At 43.6% G+C, this 16,493-nt stretch overlaps 1 protein-coding gene across 1 annotated transcript; it reads left to right on the top strand.

Moving 5' to 3' along the window:
- Positions 1-994: 994 nt before the first annotated feature.
- On the top strand, positions 995-15,610 carry LOC130207398 (coiled-coil domain-containing protein 6-like). Its single transcript, XM_056435988.1, has 9 exons — positions 995-1,344; positions 2,378-2,527; positions 4,160-4,288; positions 5,231-5,334; positions 7,808-7,968; positions 10,107-10,263; positions 11,573-11,673; positions 12,292-12,413; positions 13,946-15,610. Exons 1-9 carry the CDS (start codon positions 1,090-1,092, stop codon positions 14,147-14,149), a joined length of 1,383 nt encoding a protein of 460 aa, XP_056291963.1. The 5' UTR covers positions 995-1,089; the 3' UTR covers positions 14,150-15,610.
- Positions 15,611-16,493: the final 883 nt, after the last annotated feature.

The raw sequence follows: 16,493 nt of genomic DNA, 5'->3' as shown, positions 1-16,493 counted from the left end.
ATCTCTATGTTTGCGTCACCTTGTTGGGACCAGAACCAAGAGTTGCCCATGAGGATATTGCTCATTTATGTTTAATATGTAATTAATGGGATGCATTTACAAAGCCAGAGGCTGTGGACAAGAGGAATCTGGGATTAACCACCAACCCTGACAAGAGGATAAACCCTCTAACTCCTGAGCCACAGCTGCCCCACAATACATGATCAAATGTAAACTTTATTTCAAAGCAGTCCCACCTAGTCTTGCCACTCACATGTATGATTTATTAACATTTCATATCCCACTTTAAATGGATGCTTTATGCAGATGATGACTCAGGACTACTTACGAAGACAATATGTATACGAGAGGAACTGTCCAGTTGATCATGGTCGTCTTTGAGGTGGAACACAGTATGCTCTTCTACCTACTGATTATTTCATCGAATAATTAACCAGTAGGTAGAAGAGTATGTATGTAGAGCCCAAATCTTCCCACAGCAGGATGGACCTTCTCGTGGGCCCATATTGCCCCTCTCTATGTGGTGCTTTGAATAAACACAAACGCATTTACTAATATCCACCTTGTGGATTAAACGGGTAGACGAGACAAGCTACACACAAAAAATGTTCTTCAGGGTCAAGCTGCCCACTCGGCTCGATTGGCAATCAGATGTCTATTGCACCTGTCCATCCTGGAGAGGGATCCTCCTCTATTGCTCTCCTGAAGGTTTCTTCCCTTTTTCCCCCCTGAAGGGTTATTTGGGAGTTTTTCCTGATCCGATGTGAGGTTTTGGGACAGGGATGTCTATGTGTACAGATTGTAAAGCACTTCGAGACAAATTAGTAATTCGTGAGATTGGGCTATACAAATAAACTGAATTGAATTGAACGTAATCTCCATCTATCTGCTGGGGGAAACAAAAGGTATGAACGGCTCCAGGTTCGTGAGTCATCGACGCACGGGTGCAGTACCGGAGACATCCTGGTGGCGGCGCTATGTCGCCGCGCGAGAGCAAGGTCACGCCGCGCACCATTCCGCTGCCTGCGCTGCTCAGACGCTGCAGCTGCCGTCGTCTTCTCGCCCAAACTCCCTCACTGTCGCACAGCCATGGCCGACAGCGCGAGCGGGAGCGACACGGACGGAGCGGGCAGCAGCTCGGCCACCCCGATGTCGACCTCCGCCTCCAACTCGGAGAAACCGAGCGTTGTCATTTCGCAGTTTCGTCTGGAGGAACTGACGAACCGGCTGGCCTCTCTGCAGCAAGAGAACAAAGTTCTTAAAATTGAGCTGGAGACATTCAAACTCAAGTGCAAAGCCCTGCAGGAGGAGAATCGGGACCTCCGCAAAGCCAGCGTCACCATTGTGAGTAACGTTAGCTTCGCGAGCTAGCGAGCTAGCTGCTATGCACTTATCGTGTTAGATTTGTCAGCACCTGCGATGTGGCTTGTGTTAGTTTACTGGTAACTAGTTCACGTTTATACACCAGCAGGTTTACGTGGACATGTTATCTGCATTTGGACGCATCGCTCTGGTGTTTTGCTCCACTAAGAAGAGCTAACGCTAGTTTGGTGTGTTGCTAACTTAGCCTGTGGGCTAACGTGGTGGCTGGACAGCAACAGCCAGTTGCCTTTGTTTTGTTTTGCTAATCTTTGCTCGCGTCTGCTCCACGTTGAGTAAAACTGCGGTAAAACACCAGGTGGGTCACCTCACGGAGCAAGTTACTGACCGGTGTTATAGCTACACGTTGTCTCCGTTATGCCCGACGAGGAGACGCTAACCGGGGGAATAAATAGCCGCGTTGGCGTCATGTCTTCATGCTCGGTTTATTAGCCCCAGCTTTTATAAAAAAAGTGTAACCGATCTGTTGGATGGAGGTAGAAGTATGTAGGTCAAACTTAGTTGGCTAAATGCCAGACTCGTATGTTGGCAAGTCGGCCCCAGTGCACCCTGTCCCGTAAACGTGAGGCTCAAATAGCTGCTTTTTTAAAAATTGTGTCCCCTTATTGTTCTTCAACAACTGACACATTTGACCAGCTTGCAAAACACGGGTTTAGCTGTGAGGTCAGTGACGAACGAAGAGGATTGAGAACGAGAGACTGGTGCTAACGAAGGCGTATCATCACACTGTAATGCTAGCTGATGTAGCTGTCCCACACGGTTCCTCCGTGGCCCGTGTTCCACGCTTTCCCTCGCTGTCGGTACTGCAAAACCCATTGAGTCATAAGGAGAAATTATGCTTCCCTTTTTGGCTGGGAGATTTTTCACTGCAGTAGGTTTTGATTATTTGATGCATATGGTTGCAGCATGCCTATATACGCACGGTTTGTGGTCAATTTAATCTGGATTAAATGTGACGTGCTCTTTTCTCGCCTCTTGTTTTTTTTCTTCCCTGCAGCAAGCAAGAGCAGAGCAGGAAGAAGAGTTTATCAGCAACACTTTGTTTAAGAAGATCCAGGCCCTCCAGAAGGAGAAGGAGACTTTGGCAGTCAACTATGAGAAGGAAGAGGAATTTCTCACCAATGAACTGTCAAGGAAACTCATGAATGTGAGTTGTTTTCACCAGACATCACGATTAATACCCTAACATCGGTTTACACTTTCACCCTATTGATGTAACGTTATTCGCTGCAGTACTGTCGAGCTTGCAGCGTGGGTGTCCATCCACCCGACCCCAAGTAGGAGTGAACAGCAGCTATTGCATTTTCATCAACAGTCTGTGTACATGCCTGGAAAGGGTCAAGATGACTTCCCTGTGGCTGCCAGCTACTCTAAATGACTCTCAAATTACACTCCTCTCTTCTGCAGGTCGTCTGTTTTCCACATCTTATTTTCCCAACTGCAGAACACGCAGCGCATACACACATGCTCTCACACCTTCAATGGCTAGCTGTGGGCTGATAAATGGTTTGTTGACGTATAAAGAAGTGGGAGTCTGGATGCCTCGGCAGCCCCTATTTAAGGTCATACAGATTGTTTGGGGTTTTGTCGTCCGTCTTCTCACTCAACATGAAAAAAACCTGTCTCTGTCTGAAGACGTGGCGCTGAGAAATGGCCCAAAGAATGTGTCGAAACGTACACTAACATTTTATATTCTTGTGATGACTGAGGGAGAGTTGAGCAAATGTGGTCGTTTAGTTTATGGTGTGTAAATGCTCCTGTGCATAAAAATTCAAGAGTTTTGTTTTCCCCCACACTTACTTTTGACGATGGTCTTTGTTTGTCTGAACTAGAGCAGCCAAATGATACAAGTATATCAGCAGGTCATGCATACTCAATTTGATTTACTGCATCCCCTTTTCTTAAATCTTCTATTGTGCCAATTAAGATTTGTGTTTTTAGAGTTATTATTGTGTAGACGTAAGCACATTGCCCCTTTTCATGTATTGCTTACAAACAGTCTCTGCATGAAGGACAAAGAGCCTCTCTGCACAGTGTCCATGGACTGAAGCTAAAAGACTCGGGCATCGTTGCCACGCACTGCACAGTCGAGTGGGGTTGGGAGCCTTTTATGGCTGGTTGTTGTTTTGGCTGAAGGGAGACATATTATCAAAAACAATACCTACAATTGTTAGTGTTAATTGGAAGAAAAGTGATTGCACTGGGTGTGGCAAGACTTGGTGGCTTGTTCTTTGATCCAGGATTCTGCAGAGCACTCGCTTCAGTAAATATGAATGCAATCGTAAGTTAAAACCGACTGCCTTCCTTTGAGGTGTTCTAGTTGTTGTTAGTAGCATGATGGAAATGATTATGTTGCCCTATCCAGTCTTTTCCTATGAATGGATTCAAATCCCTCTTCCCTGTAATGAGTAATCGCTTCTATAATTCATCACAGTCATCCCATTTTTAATGACTGCTGAGCCGCACCCTGTCTTTGTTTTGGTGAACTGCCAACGGCGGTTACTTTCTTTTGCCAAATCATTATTTTATGCCGTTTACTCCTCTAGGAAGTTCAACCTTAAATCTGTTAGAATTTTTTCGTCGGCTTCCTGGTTTGTTACACTCTAAATGTGATGACCTGACACCAGTGTGTGTGTGTGTTCACTGTGGTCATCGAATAGTTATGTGACTCACCATGTGCCTCTTGTGCTCTTTCCCCCCTCCCTTTCTCATCTCTCTCAATTCATCCACCTCTTCTTTTCCTCTGTTCATCCACTCCCTTCCCTTTTTTCCAACCTAGCTCCAGCATGAGAAGGCAGAGTTGGAGCAACACTTGGAGCAGGAGCAGGAGTTCCAGGTTAACAAGCTCATGAAAAAGATAAAGAAAATGGAGAACGAAACCATCTCAAAGCAGCTAACCCTGGAACAGGTATGCTTAGTGTGCCCGAGTGAGAACGGTTTATTATATTCCTGAACTTGTCTGTCCAGTTGTGGTATTTTGAGATGCCAACATTTCACCAGCTTTAATTCGTCCTACTTAATTTTAGCTGGAAAGAACGTTATTGTCTGAGTCAAACCTGTGTCTGCTGAAGCCAATACATCAAGGTTCAAGGTTTTTTATTTGCCAACTGTGCCTAGACCAGCAGTCCAGACACATCGGAATTATTTTTGCAGGGCTCTCCGAGTCAACAGAGGTACAAAACAAACACACTATAACAATAACAATAGTAACCGTAATAATATAGAAAAAAAACACTGTTCAAAAAACACACTGTACATAGTGGTAAAGTGTATGAACAGTATTAACAGTATTAAGTACAGGAACAGGTTATCAAAAATAAACATAAGAAAGGAGAGTGCAGAGATAATAAGTAGGCAAGTGGGCTAGTGCTGGACCTAGCTTGTAAAAAGAAGAAAGAGGGGGAAGAGGACAGTTATATGGGGATATTGCACATGTTCAGATGTTGGGGGAAGGTTGTGTGGGGGTATTGCACTGTTTCTGTGTTCTGATGGTCCGATATTTCTTGAGATGTGCATGCATGCATTCGTTGTTGCTGCTCAGTCATGAATGTATATGTGAGTGATGCCACTGCATTTAGCAGAGACACAGGAGTTACATTAGTGTTCAACCTCACCACATAACACTCATATCTTTAGAACAATTTCCTCGCAATTAAGACATCTGTATTGTCCTTTCTCCATTTTTCTATCACAAGCCGGCATGGAGACTCTGGCTCTGTAACAGAAGCGCCTCTAGTCAGAGACCGTTGGTTTCCGTTGGTCTATTTGTGTGCAGTCTCGTGGAGTCTTCTCCTCTTCACGGTTGTTCTACCTCTGAACGGCACTCTCCACTCTTTCTTGTATTTTCCAGTTGAGGCGGGAGAAGATCGATCTTGAGAACACATTAGAGCAGGAACAAGAAGCCCTGGTCAACAGACTGTGGAAACGAATGGACAAACTGGAGGCGGAGAAAAGGTGGGGAATGATCATATCTGTCCACCACGATGGACATTTAATAATCTGCCTGGATTCAAAGCTTGGTTTAATCAATTGGTCATCTGTTGATCAACTAATCTATAAATGTGGGTGGAATTTCCGCACGAGTTATTAGGGATGCACCGATCTGATCGGCGCCGATCCATATCGGCCGATATTCCCATTATCGGTTTTGATCGGCGTTCTCAAAACGGCCGATCAAATGACGTAACATCTGCGAGAACTATCAGAGACGTTTCAATCGCAACGGAGACGATGCGCCCGGCGAGGGCCGCAGAGTGAGAGGCCCAAGAGGGGATCCTCACGCAGCGAGCAGCGTCCCCGTCCCCCGAGTTGAATCTCTGGGTCGACTCAGCCGACTCTCACATGTCTGAGCCCCTATAGCCCTGTTCCCAGACGATGGGCGTAATTTGAGGGCCTTTTTTCTGGAGTTCCTGAGCATAACCAGAGAGTGCGCGTGGCGTAGATTTTTTTTTCACAGAACATCTCAATGGGACACAGTTCGAGCGTTCAATGCGCTCTGCTGCCTTCGCATCCACATCTGATGGACGCGGCCTGCTCCTCGCTGTCGCGACGTGGAAAATTGTCATTCTCCTGAACAAAAAGGTTAGCTTCCGTCCAGACGCTGGGGAAATCCGAAAAAAAAGAGCCCAGGGCGACCAGCCGAGACCGGACCCTCAACTTGCTTTAGACTGCACTGCGCTTCTTCTTCCCTCTCTCTCTCTTCTCTTCTGAGACGTGTCTGCACTTTTCTTTCGCTCCCGGCAGATCTCCTTGTCGATGGAAACACATATGCCCGCTACACCCACACTGGTTTTCCTACCTACTGGTTTCCTGCACTGGCCGCTGTTGCGTCTGCGTCATTGGTCATGTCTGCAGCGGCAGAAGCTCTTAACTCACACATTCCCGCACATATTATCAAACCTATTGCCTGACATTTCAAGCCTCCGTTCTATTTCATGACGGTATAATTGACAGTGCATCACAGCCATATCACAGCCAATATTTGAAAAAAAAAAAAAATAAAGATCGCCCGACCTGGTTTCAGTCTCTTCACAAAAAAAGGAGTCTGCAAAGGCGCCGCATTCTGTGCGCTACGCCACCAGATATTGTTTTGAAGTCAAGTAATTTATATATTGATCATATTGACATTTTCCATGGGATTTGGAATGGTTTGGGTTAAGGGAGGAACTGAACAACTGGTACTTCTTGAGGGATATTTACACTTTGACATGTGTTTAATGATGCTTGATCAACCAACAACACAATAGCCTACCCCCTACGGGTGAGCACATTCTCACTAGCACCCCGGCTGGCCCTCCAGCAGACAAGGCAAACGTTATGTGGCCCTCTTAGGAAAAAGTTTGGGGACCCCTGCCCTATAGACTGATGTTGACGGTAAACACATTCGATCGGGAGCAAAGAGGGTTTTGATAAAGTTAGCGGAAGGATTTAAGTGACAACATCCGGTTTCGCAAAGTTAGCTGAAAGAACCACGTGGAACAACATCCGTTTATCAAAATAAGATGTCGACAAATCATACGCTAACATATAAAAGAAAACAATGAACTGATTTTGTATCTTTATAGATCGTTTCTGAGATTTAGCTTAAATTATGCTAACAATAAAACATTTTTACCGTACCAAGGAAGAGTTTATAAAAATAAGTCAGACTTTTGTATGTTAAGAAAAGTCCTGTATATAGATTTCCCCAAGAGTTCAAGGAAATGAATAATGCAGATGTGTTCCATACATAACTGAAATCCCCTACAATAGCAATCAAACAATTGTAATGTATCAATTAGGACATTTTCCAAAGAAAGTCCTAAATGTTTAGAGAAATCGGTAATTTCTTTAATGTTTGAGTTGCTTTATATATGTATTTCCTCATAGTCCTAGGCAATAATGCTACACAATAAATAGAATGCTTCAATCGACACCGTGATCGGTGATCGGTATTATCGGATCGGCGGGTACTGATTTCAGTGATCGGTATTATCGGTGATTGGCAGATACTGATATCGGTGATCGGCACCAAAAACCTGATCGGTGCATCTCTACTAGTTATTCTAAGTTTTAAACTTAAAATGCATATTGCCTGTCACCTAAAACGAAGGGTCTTAGCTTCACTTAGGAAGCAAAGTAGAACTACCCATCATCGACTAACGATAGGATGAATAATCACCTCCTGAAGGGCCTAATTTTGTCAGTCATTTCAAATCAATTTTGAGGATGTCATGAATGAAGAATGGTTGACAATATTTTTTCTTTTTGAGAATGAAGTGAACTGTCTTAAATTCAACAAATAGGCTTTCATCCAGTCTTGTGTAAAATCCATGGGGAGCTTAAATAGATTGATTTATTTGTTTACATTTTCAAAGCTTGTTATCATGCACATCAGTCCTGTCGATTCATTCTAATATCTGTGTTCTTTCTTTGTTTTCTGAACTAGAATCCTTCAAGAGAAGTTGGACCAGCCCGTATCAGCGCCTCCCTCACCAAGAGACGTTTCCATGGAGATAGACTCGCCAGAGAACATGATGCGGCATATCCGTTTCCTGAAGAATGAGGTGGAAAGGCTGAAGAAAAGCTTGCGCACAACTGAGCTGCAACGTAAGTGGCCTTTCAACTTGTCAGATGATCTAAGGGAGTGTGGGCTCTGTCAGGGCAGATGCCATCAAGTGTTGATTACGGATGTGATTAGTAAACTCTGATGAACGACAGTATGCCATTGAAATATATGTTCACCCTACACTCAGACATGGGTTGATTTCCATAGACCAGAAGGAGCCGGATACCTTCGAGCATTGTCTGACGGTCTGCTTTACATCTTTGTTACCTACTTGTTATTCACTGGTCACATTGCACCTGGTGGTACTTGGGGTATACAAAGTGGAAGAAGTGGAAATGCAGTCATCAACAATAAGCATCTATGAAAGTCGATGTTGGTCATAAACTACGACTACTTCCCCCCCCCTGCTCTAAAAGCCCATCTATTATACAACATGAGGACGGACTCTCACTAACATGGCAAGCTGCACCCCCAGTCCATCTGTAGAAAGTGGTGATCTAGAAATCAGAGACACCGATAATGTGCATACTACAATACAGTAAAACAAATTTTTAGATATATATATGTTTTAATACGGCATGGAAATGCAAGCAGCTACCATTTAAAGTAGCCGACAACAGCTATTGCGTCAAAGTTAATAGTACTTGTTTTTTGTTCAGTCAATCAATAGCAGTGTTGGGCAAGTTACTGAAAATTAGGAATTAGTTATAGTTACTAGTTACTTCTTTTAAAAGTAATTTAATTACTTTACTAGTTACTGTATATCAAAAGTAATTAGTTACTAGGGAAAGTAACTTATGTCTGCTTTTTTAATGTAATGAACAGTACTTAACAGTCAAACACAATAAACATATGTTGTAGACCTATTTATTACAATCAACAGGGCAACAGGCCTTCAAATCAAGCAGTAGTACAAAAGTCCCTTTTAATACTTAACTTAATACAAAATAACTGTCTGTCATTTAACAGAGTTTTTTTTACCACATTAGGCCCAATGAAATAAAAGTGATTGACCTACAATATTAACATTAATTAAAAGAGAAAACAAAGGTGCCTTGAGGTTCTGCATAAAATTGAGGGGTGTAGTGCTCACCTGTGTGGCCAATGTGTGGATGTCGGTGTGTACGTGCTGATCTGGTGTCAGTTTGGTAGGATTTGGGTATAAATAAATTATTTCATTTAAAATATGGATTTTTATTTTAAGATATTCATGTAATTTGCATGCAAAATAGGTCTACCGAACCAGCGGACAAAAATTAAACCAGCAGGCAACAAAAAAAGTAGCATTCCAGCCGGAAAACCGCGAACCTGGCAACACTGGAAGTGGCTGTCAATCACAGTGGCACCCGTCCGTGGGTGGTCTGCGGTTCGGTGATTGGCGGAGTATAGGGAGGGAGGTTAAAACTGTCTCGAAAAGCAGGTAGGGTGTGGTTGACGGAACCGTTGTTGTTGATATTCGCTGCTGAGCTGAGAGGAGCAGCTGTCTGTGTTGGTGGATGCCCAATAAAGGAGGAAATAATAACCGTCCCGTCTCCGTGTCATCAGTCCATAACGTCGAGACGTTTACAATATCATTCGCGCCACCAAGGTCCTGCGATGTTAGATAGCTTGTCTTCTTGTCTGCAAGTGTTCATTTTCACAAAAAAAGATGCTTGTGAATCGAACTCATTTAAATTCGTTAGTTGATTTAAAAATACTACTTCACATGTCACATGCTCGTTACCGCTAAAAGTAGTGGAATTACAACACTGATCAATAGCCTGATTACATTTCAGAGAAATTACTCAATTAATCAAAATAAGTCTGATCATCTCCCTGGGATTGTCTCGGCATTATTCTGTCTATGCTTTGTTTTTGCCACTAGAGGGCGCTCTGTCAACTGCCAATAGTGCTACTATGAATATTCTGATGTTGCTCACCTTATCTGAAATTGTAATCTGCAGTGACCCACTTACTTTATTTTGTGAAAGAGAATTTGGGTTGCTCTTTCAGGTCTTTGAAGGGGATTCAGTTATATCTTCACACAACTGTCACTACTGTCTTTTTATATTTGGGTAATTGCTCAACAATTCTGACATAAGCATTAATACTATTGTCCTTCACTTTGATATTTAGTGGCACGGATGTGATCGTGACAATAGCTCAGCTGATGTAATTTATTCCGTCTTTCCCCTCCCAGACACAGAGAAACGTGCCCAGTACATCGAGGAGGAGCGACACATGAGGGAGGAGAACATCCGGCTGCAGAGAAAGCTTCAGAGAGAAATGGAGCGCAGGGAGGCCCTGTGCAGACAGCTGTCCGAGAGCGAATCCAGTCTGGAGATGGACGATGAGAGGTAGATGATCCATACGATCAAAAAGGTCACAATAACTTAATGCAGGGATGCAACATCATTAGATTTGCTTTAAGGACAGGATTTGAGTACTGGAGAGTCATTTGGCACCGAGATTGCTGAAGACGCCAATATTGACTCGGGGAGACGTGAACATGATTAGCGGGACCCGGGTTTCATCCAGCCAGTTCTGTGTTTGCTTCATGTAATTGAAAAAGAGCCAAACTATCAGGACCATATAAACCAAAGACCGCCGTCTTCCTTTTTTTTGTTCAGCGAACAGAATATTTTGGTCTCTAGTGTGATCCCTTTTCCTCCTGGCAGCCATTACCCTAAAAGCTCCGGCAGCCAAGTGATACCCAGATGGTTCCCCAGTTCGTTGTGAGATTGAGTACGAGGTTGTTGTGACGGCTCTCGGGCTTCACACAGTCGAGAAACCACTCGGACTGCTCCATCTCAGTTTGTATGAGATAATCTAGCATAATCAAGTCATCTCATCGCACTGAAACTTGTTTGTGCGCCCTCTGCTTTTTTACGTTTTTCAAGTACTGTATATAGTATAATGTACAAAACGTTCGTAACTGCTTAGGTGTCACAATTTAAGTAAAAATCCTATCAGAGATTAATTTGAATGAAGTGATATTTGCGATGACATGTACATAAACCGTCTGGTCAAACTAGTGGCTTTGTACACATTCTTCTCCTTAAAGGATCAAACTTACAACTTTCTCCAGCAGTAGCTAGAGGGTGTAAAACATGGAAACACTAAGTTCATATTTACGAAAAGTATCAAATATATCCTAGACACGTAATATGTTTGTCCCTTCTTGGTCAGCCTTTATTTCTGTGGAAATCAGAAGCATCATGCATTGTCATCATTTTTGCATCACAAATGCTTTACGACCAAATTAATCTTTCTAATTAATAGTCACGGAAGACCGTGGTTGTGTGGAACAATACACGTGTTTTTTTCCATTACGAATTTAATCAACTTTCAACTATCTGCCAAGTGGGTGTAAAACATACACAAACACAAGTATGGTCCTTGAATAAACAAAGCTTATATTTCAGAAAATATCTAAACGCATTCATGCACACAAGATTGTTCGTTCATCACTCATCGCGCTAAAATATCTTCTTTAAAAACTTTAATATATGTTTGTCTCGCATACCAGTTGGGCTGAGTTGACCCATTTTAAGTAGCCATGAAGGAGCTTTTGTCTTTGCATGCTGAGACCATCAATAACTATCCTCAGTGGTGTTGCACATTGAAACCTTCTGTGTTTTCGTTGACCGGTCATGTCCTCTTCAGGTACTTCAACGAGATGTCCGCGCAGGGCTTGCGAGCGAGGACCGTGTCCAGCCCCATCCCCTACACCCCGTCCCCCAGCTCCAGCCGACCCATCTCCCCCGGTGAGTCCATCTGAGGTCATCGAGTTATATTGCGTCAAGAGAGAATCGCCAGCAAATTATACAACTTGTATTCTGAAAACCAGCTTCATCTTTGTAACAAAGGTTGACAATGAAATCCATCATTTTATAGTATCAAATCTAGAACTAACAATCAATGATGAGTTAAAGTCTCTTTTTTTTACGGTCAGTGAAACCATGAATGCAACCTCGCAGCAGACGGCCGTAAAATAGAAATGTTTTCCCCTTGATCTCTGTCCATTCAAATCAACGGCTTGCTCTCTCGTTTGTTGTTTCTGTGGAAATCAGTCGGATCATCAAATCATCATGCTTTTGCATCACAAATGCTTTACGACCAAATATTTTTTTCTAATTGAGATTAGCAGAAGGTGGTTGTGGATAATAACTTTGTATTCACCTGGAGTCTGCTGCTGAATTATTGAACACGGAACTAAATAACCCAAACAAAGCTGTTCACGAGTAATTCCGGATAAAGGAAAGTATAGAAAAAGCTGTACTTCCGGCTCAACAACAGGTACATTTCTAGTTTTAAAACGAAGACTTGGAACAAAAGACCATGCAGCGCAACCGTCTCCTCATGTCCGTCTCCCTGTGCCACAGGCCTCTCCTATGGCAGCCACACAGTCGGCTTCACTCCTCCGGCGACGCTGTCCAGAGCGGCCATCTCCCACTTCAACACCCCCGCCCTGCACCCTCACGGAAGCGCCTCTCATTCCGTAGCCGTAAGTAACATCCAAACCCAGACGTCTCGCGTATAGTGAGTGGTTCTCAGGCTCTAAAGGGTGTTTTTAACTATTTTGTGCAAGTATCTGAGTTTGCAACCCGAAGCTCAAACATTTAGATCAGAAAGTTAAGATATCCAATAAAAACTTTGTGCCACAGGTTTACATCTTCGACTTTATTGGTCCTTTTCTTTTTATCAATATGCCATATAAACAAATAAAAAAAGTTACAAACCCGATACTGTTAACCTATTATGGGTGTGAATATTTGCAGTTCTTTAACAGGCTTGGCTATCTCACCGATATTGTTGCTATGGCATACGAAATAGACGCAGCGATTACTGGATCAACACATGATGGCATTCTATTTACAACTGTACTGTCCAGGTTACTGTGACCTGCGGCTTGACTTATGCTGAGAGCTCTGACTGCTTATTTCACGACGTCTACACACGCACACACGCACACACACACACACACACACACACACCCCTTAATGTTTACCTTACGGTTTTAGGGTAGGCTACAACCTCTGAGGGAAGCTGATAAGGAGGTGCCTTAAAGTTGCATTCTCACTACTGACCAGCAGAGGGCGACTTTGCTTTGGGAAAATATGTTTAGATTTTTTTTTCTTTTTCTAGAAGTCTGAGAAAATGACCCTACTCTAAACCTGATTTATTTCCTGTTATAAACTTTATGGTTTCAATCGCTAGTTTCAAGTCTTTTTATCCAGCATGATGTTCATGTGGTAAATCATCAGATTTAGAGTACAGTAGACGATAAATCAGGGTATGCAGCATTCATAGGGTTCAAAATATGATGCCATATTATTGTATCGGCAGAATAATCTCTTGAATAAGTCCTTTCATTGCAGCCTATTCCTTCCTCAAGTAAACCTTTCTTCCCGCTGTACCTTTGCAGGCCCCATCCCTTGTGTTCTCCCTCTGTGGTATTTGACACCCATTCACTTCTCTTGATCTATGTGGATGGTACAGACCACATCTCTCCATCACCACTCAGACCACCCAGGAGCTAAACCAGGAAATGATTTGATCTGGGAGTTCAGAACCTCCGATTTTTTTTTTTTTTTTCTTCTCCTTTTTCCAGTCCTCTGACTGGAATTGCAGCGGTCAGGTCATAACTAACATAGTTAGGAAGGGAAACCATGACACAGACGAGCAGCCTTGGCTCACAGTCCTATTTACCTTTTGTAGTTTGAAACCATGGAAACTCTAGTGAGAAAAAAACAACTGCCTCTCGTTTTCTTGCATTGCTATCCAAGTGTAGCTATATAATAGTAGCTACAATAGTTTTTCCATTTGAGTTGTGTTTCCTATATTTACCTCACTCTTATTGCTCTTCTATTTTGCACTGGTGGTACATTTACACGTTGTGCCTCTTGTTTCTTCTTCTGTTTTAACCTTTGATCGAACTCTGGCCCATTTCCGTCGGGGTTAATAAAGTTCCATCTCATCGTGAGACGAGATGATTCAAATGTTTTTTATTTCTTCTCTCTCTCTCTCTCAAAACAGAGGCCCTCGCCAAGAAGAAGCAACAGCCCCGACAAATTCAAACGTCCGACGCCCCCACCCTCCCCCAACACGCACTCGGGGGCCCAGCAGGTTCAGCCTCCGCTACCCCCGCTACCCCCGCCAGCCCAGCCCATGGTCCAGTCCATGTCCTCCCCGGCGGCGATGTCTCAGCATGCAGCGCCGCCGCCTCCCTCCCAGCCTTAGCGCGTCGCTCCGTCTTTGCGGCGTGAGCGCGCCCAACGCCACGATGCTACCGCAACTGCAGCTTCCGCCATTACCAGTTCTGGAAGTCGAGTCTCTTACTCTTTACCAACTCCGCAAAAGAAGCGGCTTCAAAATGTCTTCGAGGGGAAAGCAACCAGGCGGGGCCTCACCCTCAGTGGAGCCCGCCGCCGCCGCCGCCGGCCAAATCCACACACGGCGTTACTCAATTACTCTTAAACGGAATGGATGGACTGAAAAATTATCACTTCTGGGATTTGTCGGCCAATTATCTGTTTGACATTCTGTCTCGTACATGTTTTTTTTTGTTCGTCTTTGCCTGGGACTTTTAGCTGGTTGAAATTTCTGTTGTGGCGCTTCTGAGATGGCACAAACGGCACATAAAGTATGTTTCATGTTGGTGTTTCCCGATAGGTTGGCTGTTTGGATCGATGAACGAACTGATAGGCGGATGCGGTGGATTCTTTTCACGCCTATAATATGACTGTTGCAGTAATGTACTCCACCCCCCCCCCCTTCGTCGACGAGTCACCCCGAGCTTAACGCAGTACCGCTAGGTTCGCGAGAGGCGTCGTCGAAACCTCGCTCTGACTTCCTCCATTAGAGGGCATTGATCAATCCGTGCTTGTGCCAGTTATTTAGTTTCTGAAAGCATTTAAGGCTCTGCTGCTCTTCAGTTGTCATGAAAAGAAGAAAAAAAAGCATCCAGGAGGATGGACATAAACATAAACCACAGATAAATGTCGCCTTTTGAGGTGTTTTTAAAAAAAAATGTAGTCGGGTGTTCCAACTTCCTCACGTACTCGGTCTTCTCTCTGTCGCTCCGGTGTGTTTCTGAAAGCTTCTATCATGTGGATATTCGTCATCAGAAAAAGGACAAGAAAAAAAGCCACCATAATGCTCTTTACACTAAATATTCATCCTGCTCAAACATTCTAAATGAATGGTACTGTTGAACTAAATTTCTATGTGTGATTAAAGCTCTCGAGATGACAGCCTCCGTTTTTAACCGTCGGTTCTCTGGGTCACTTTTGCTCATTTTTTATGTGATAATAATAAGAGTTAAACGTCGATAAGCAAGCGTTGTAGGCTTCAAATATCAGTCTCTGCTCGATGACTCGTCTTTTCCCTCGCAGGATGCTGCGATCCGATGCGCTCGCCGTATTGCGATGTGCACTGATTCCGAATGGATTTGATCTTTTTGTGTATTTTGCTTCACTGGACGATTTCATGTTTTATTTTTGTCTTGCGACCATAGTTCATGACCTTGCAATTTCTGACTGAAATAGCAGATTGCCATAATTCCCATTGCATATTTAATCCCCTGATGTTACTCCTCGTCCCACCGTGAGGTTGACTGAGACCCTTTGGGAATTGTGAAAATCGGTTGAGACATTAAGAGGATGAATTGTAATAAATTTGATCCCTGATCTTTCCTCTGTAGCACCGTCATCAGGTACAATTTTCTTCTTGGCCAATACTTTATACAATGACCGTATGTTTGTAAAGCTAATGACATTCCCATCTGCTCAAAGCTGCCTTTTTCTTTTTCACCTATCTAGAAAAATAGATACAAATTGAAATACATTTTTTTCAAGAGCAAAATAAAACCACAACAAGTCGTCTCCGGTCTGTTGCCAGGGCCGACGATGTGGACTGGTCGGCACAGCTACGCGCCCGGCGTCACCTTTATGATAAATCTGTGCGTTGCTCCGAGTTTTCTCATCATAATTACAACTCAACATTGAAATGCAATTCTAAATCAGAGCTTTTAAAGAAAAAAAGAAAATAGTCCATCCAGTATTTGTTATTTCCGTCTGGGCCAATGCAGACGGGTCCATACCAATGATTATCTATTGTAACTAATCAGCATCATGTGATGCGCCACTTCCACACAGCAGCTATCTTGACTCCTGATTCTGGGTCGGTGTGCAACTTCCTTTTCCATGTCGACATGGTTTTAGCCGGTTCTAACTGGCTGAAGACCAAAGGAGTGTTTTCAACATCAATCACCCCAGGATCATTTAACACGGTAAACCTTTTGTAATGTGGGAGCAATAACCTTTGGTGGGAGGAGAGCGGGGCAAGGATGACACATTAGGTAATTCACACATACGGTCGGCTCAAACTCACCAGAATGAAAACACCCCATCGTAAGAGTGACATGAGGATCTCTTTGTCCAAAGACTTGCTGAGCGAGCGATACAAGTGAAGTGTAGCCTTTGTTTTTCTACCGCGTTGTTGTGCTCTCTCTTGCGGCCGAAGCCAGCAACCTGAACTAATCCAAGCAGGTTTCTGCACTGGAGACTCAGGGTGGCCTCGCTGG

Source organism: Pseudoliparis swirei, chromosome 17 (genome assembly GCF_029220125.1).
Source record: "Pseudoliparis swirei isolate HS2019 ecotype Mariana Trench chromosome 17, NWPU_hadal_v1, whole genome shotgun sequence".
Classification (NCBI taxonomy): Eukaryota; Metazoa; Chordata; class Actinopteri; order Perciformes; family Liparidae; genus Pseudoliparis; species Pseudoliparis swirei.
This window is presented reverse-complemented; position numbering and strand designations above follow the sequence as displayed.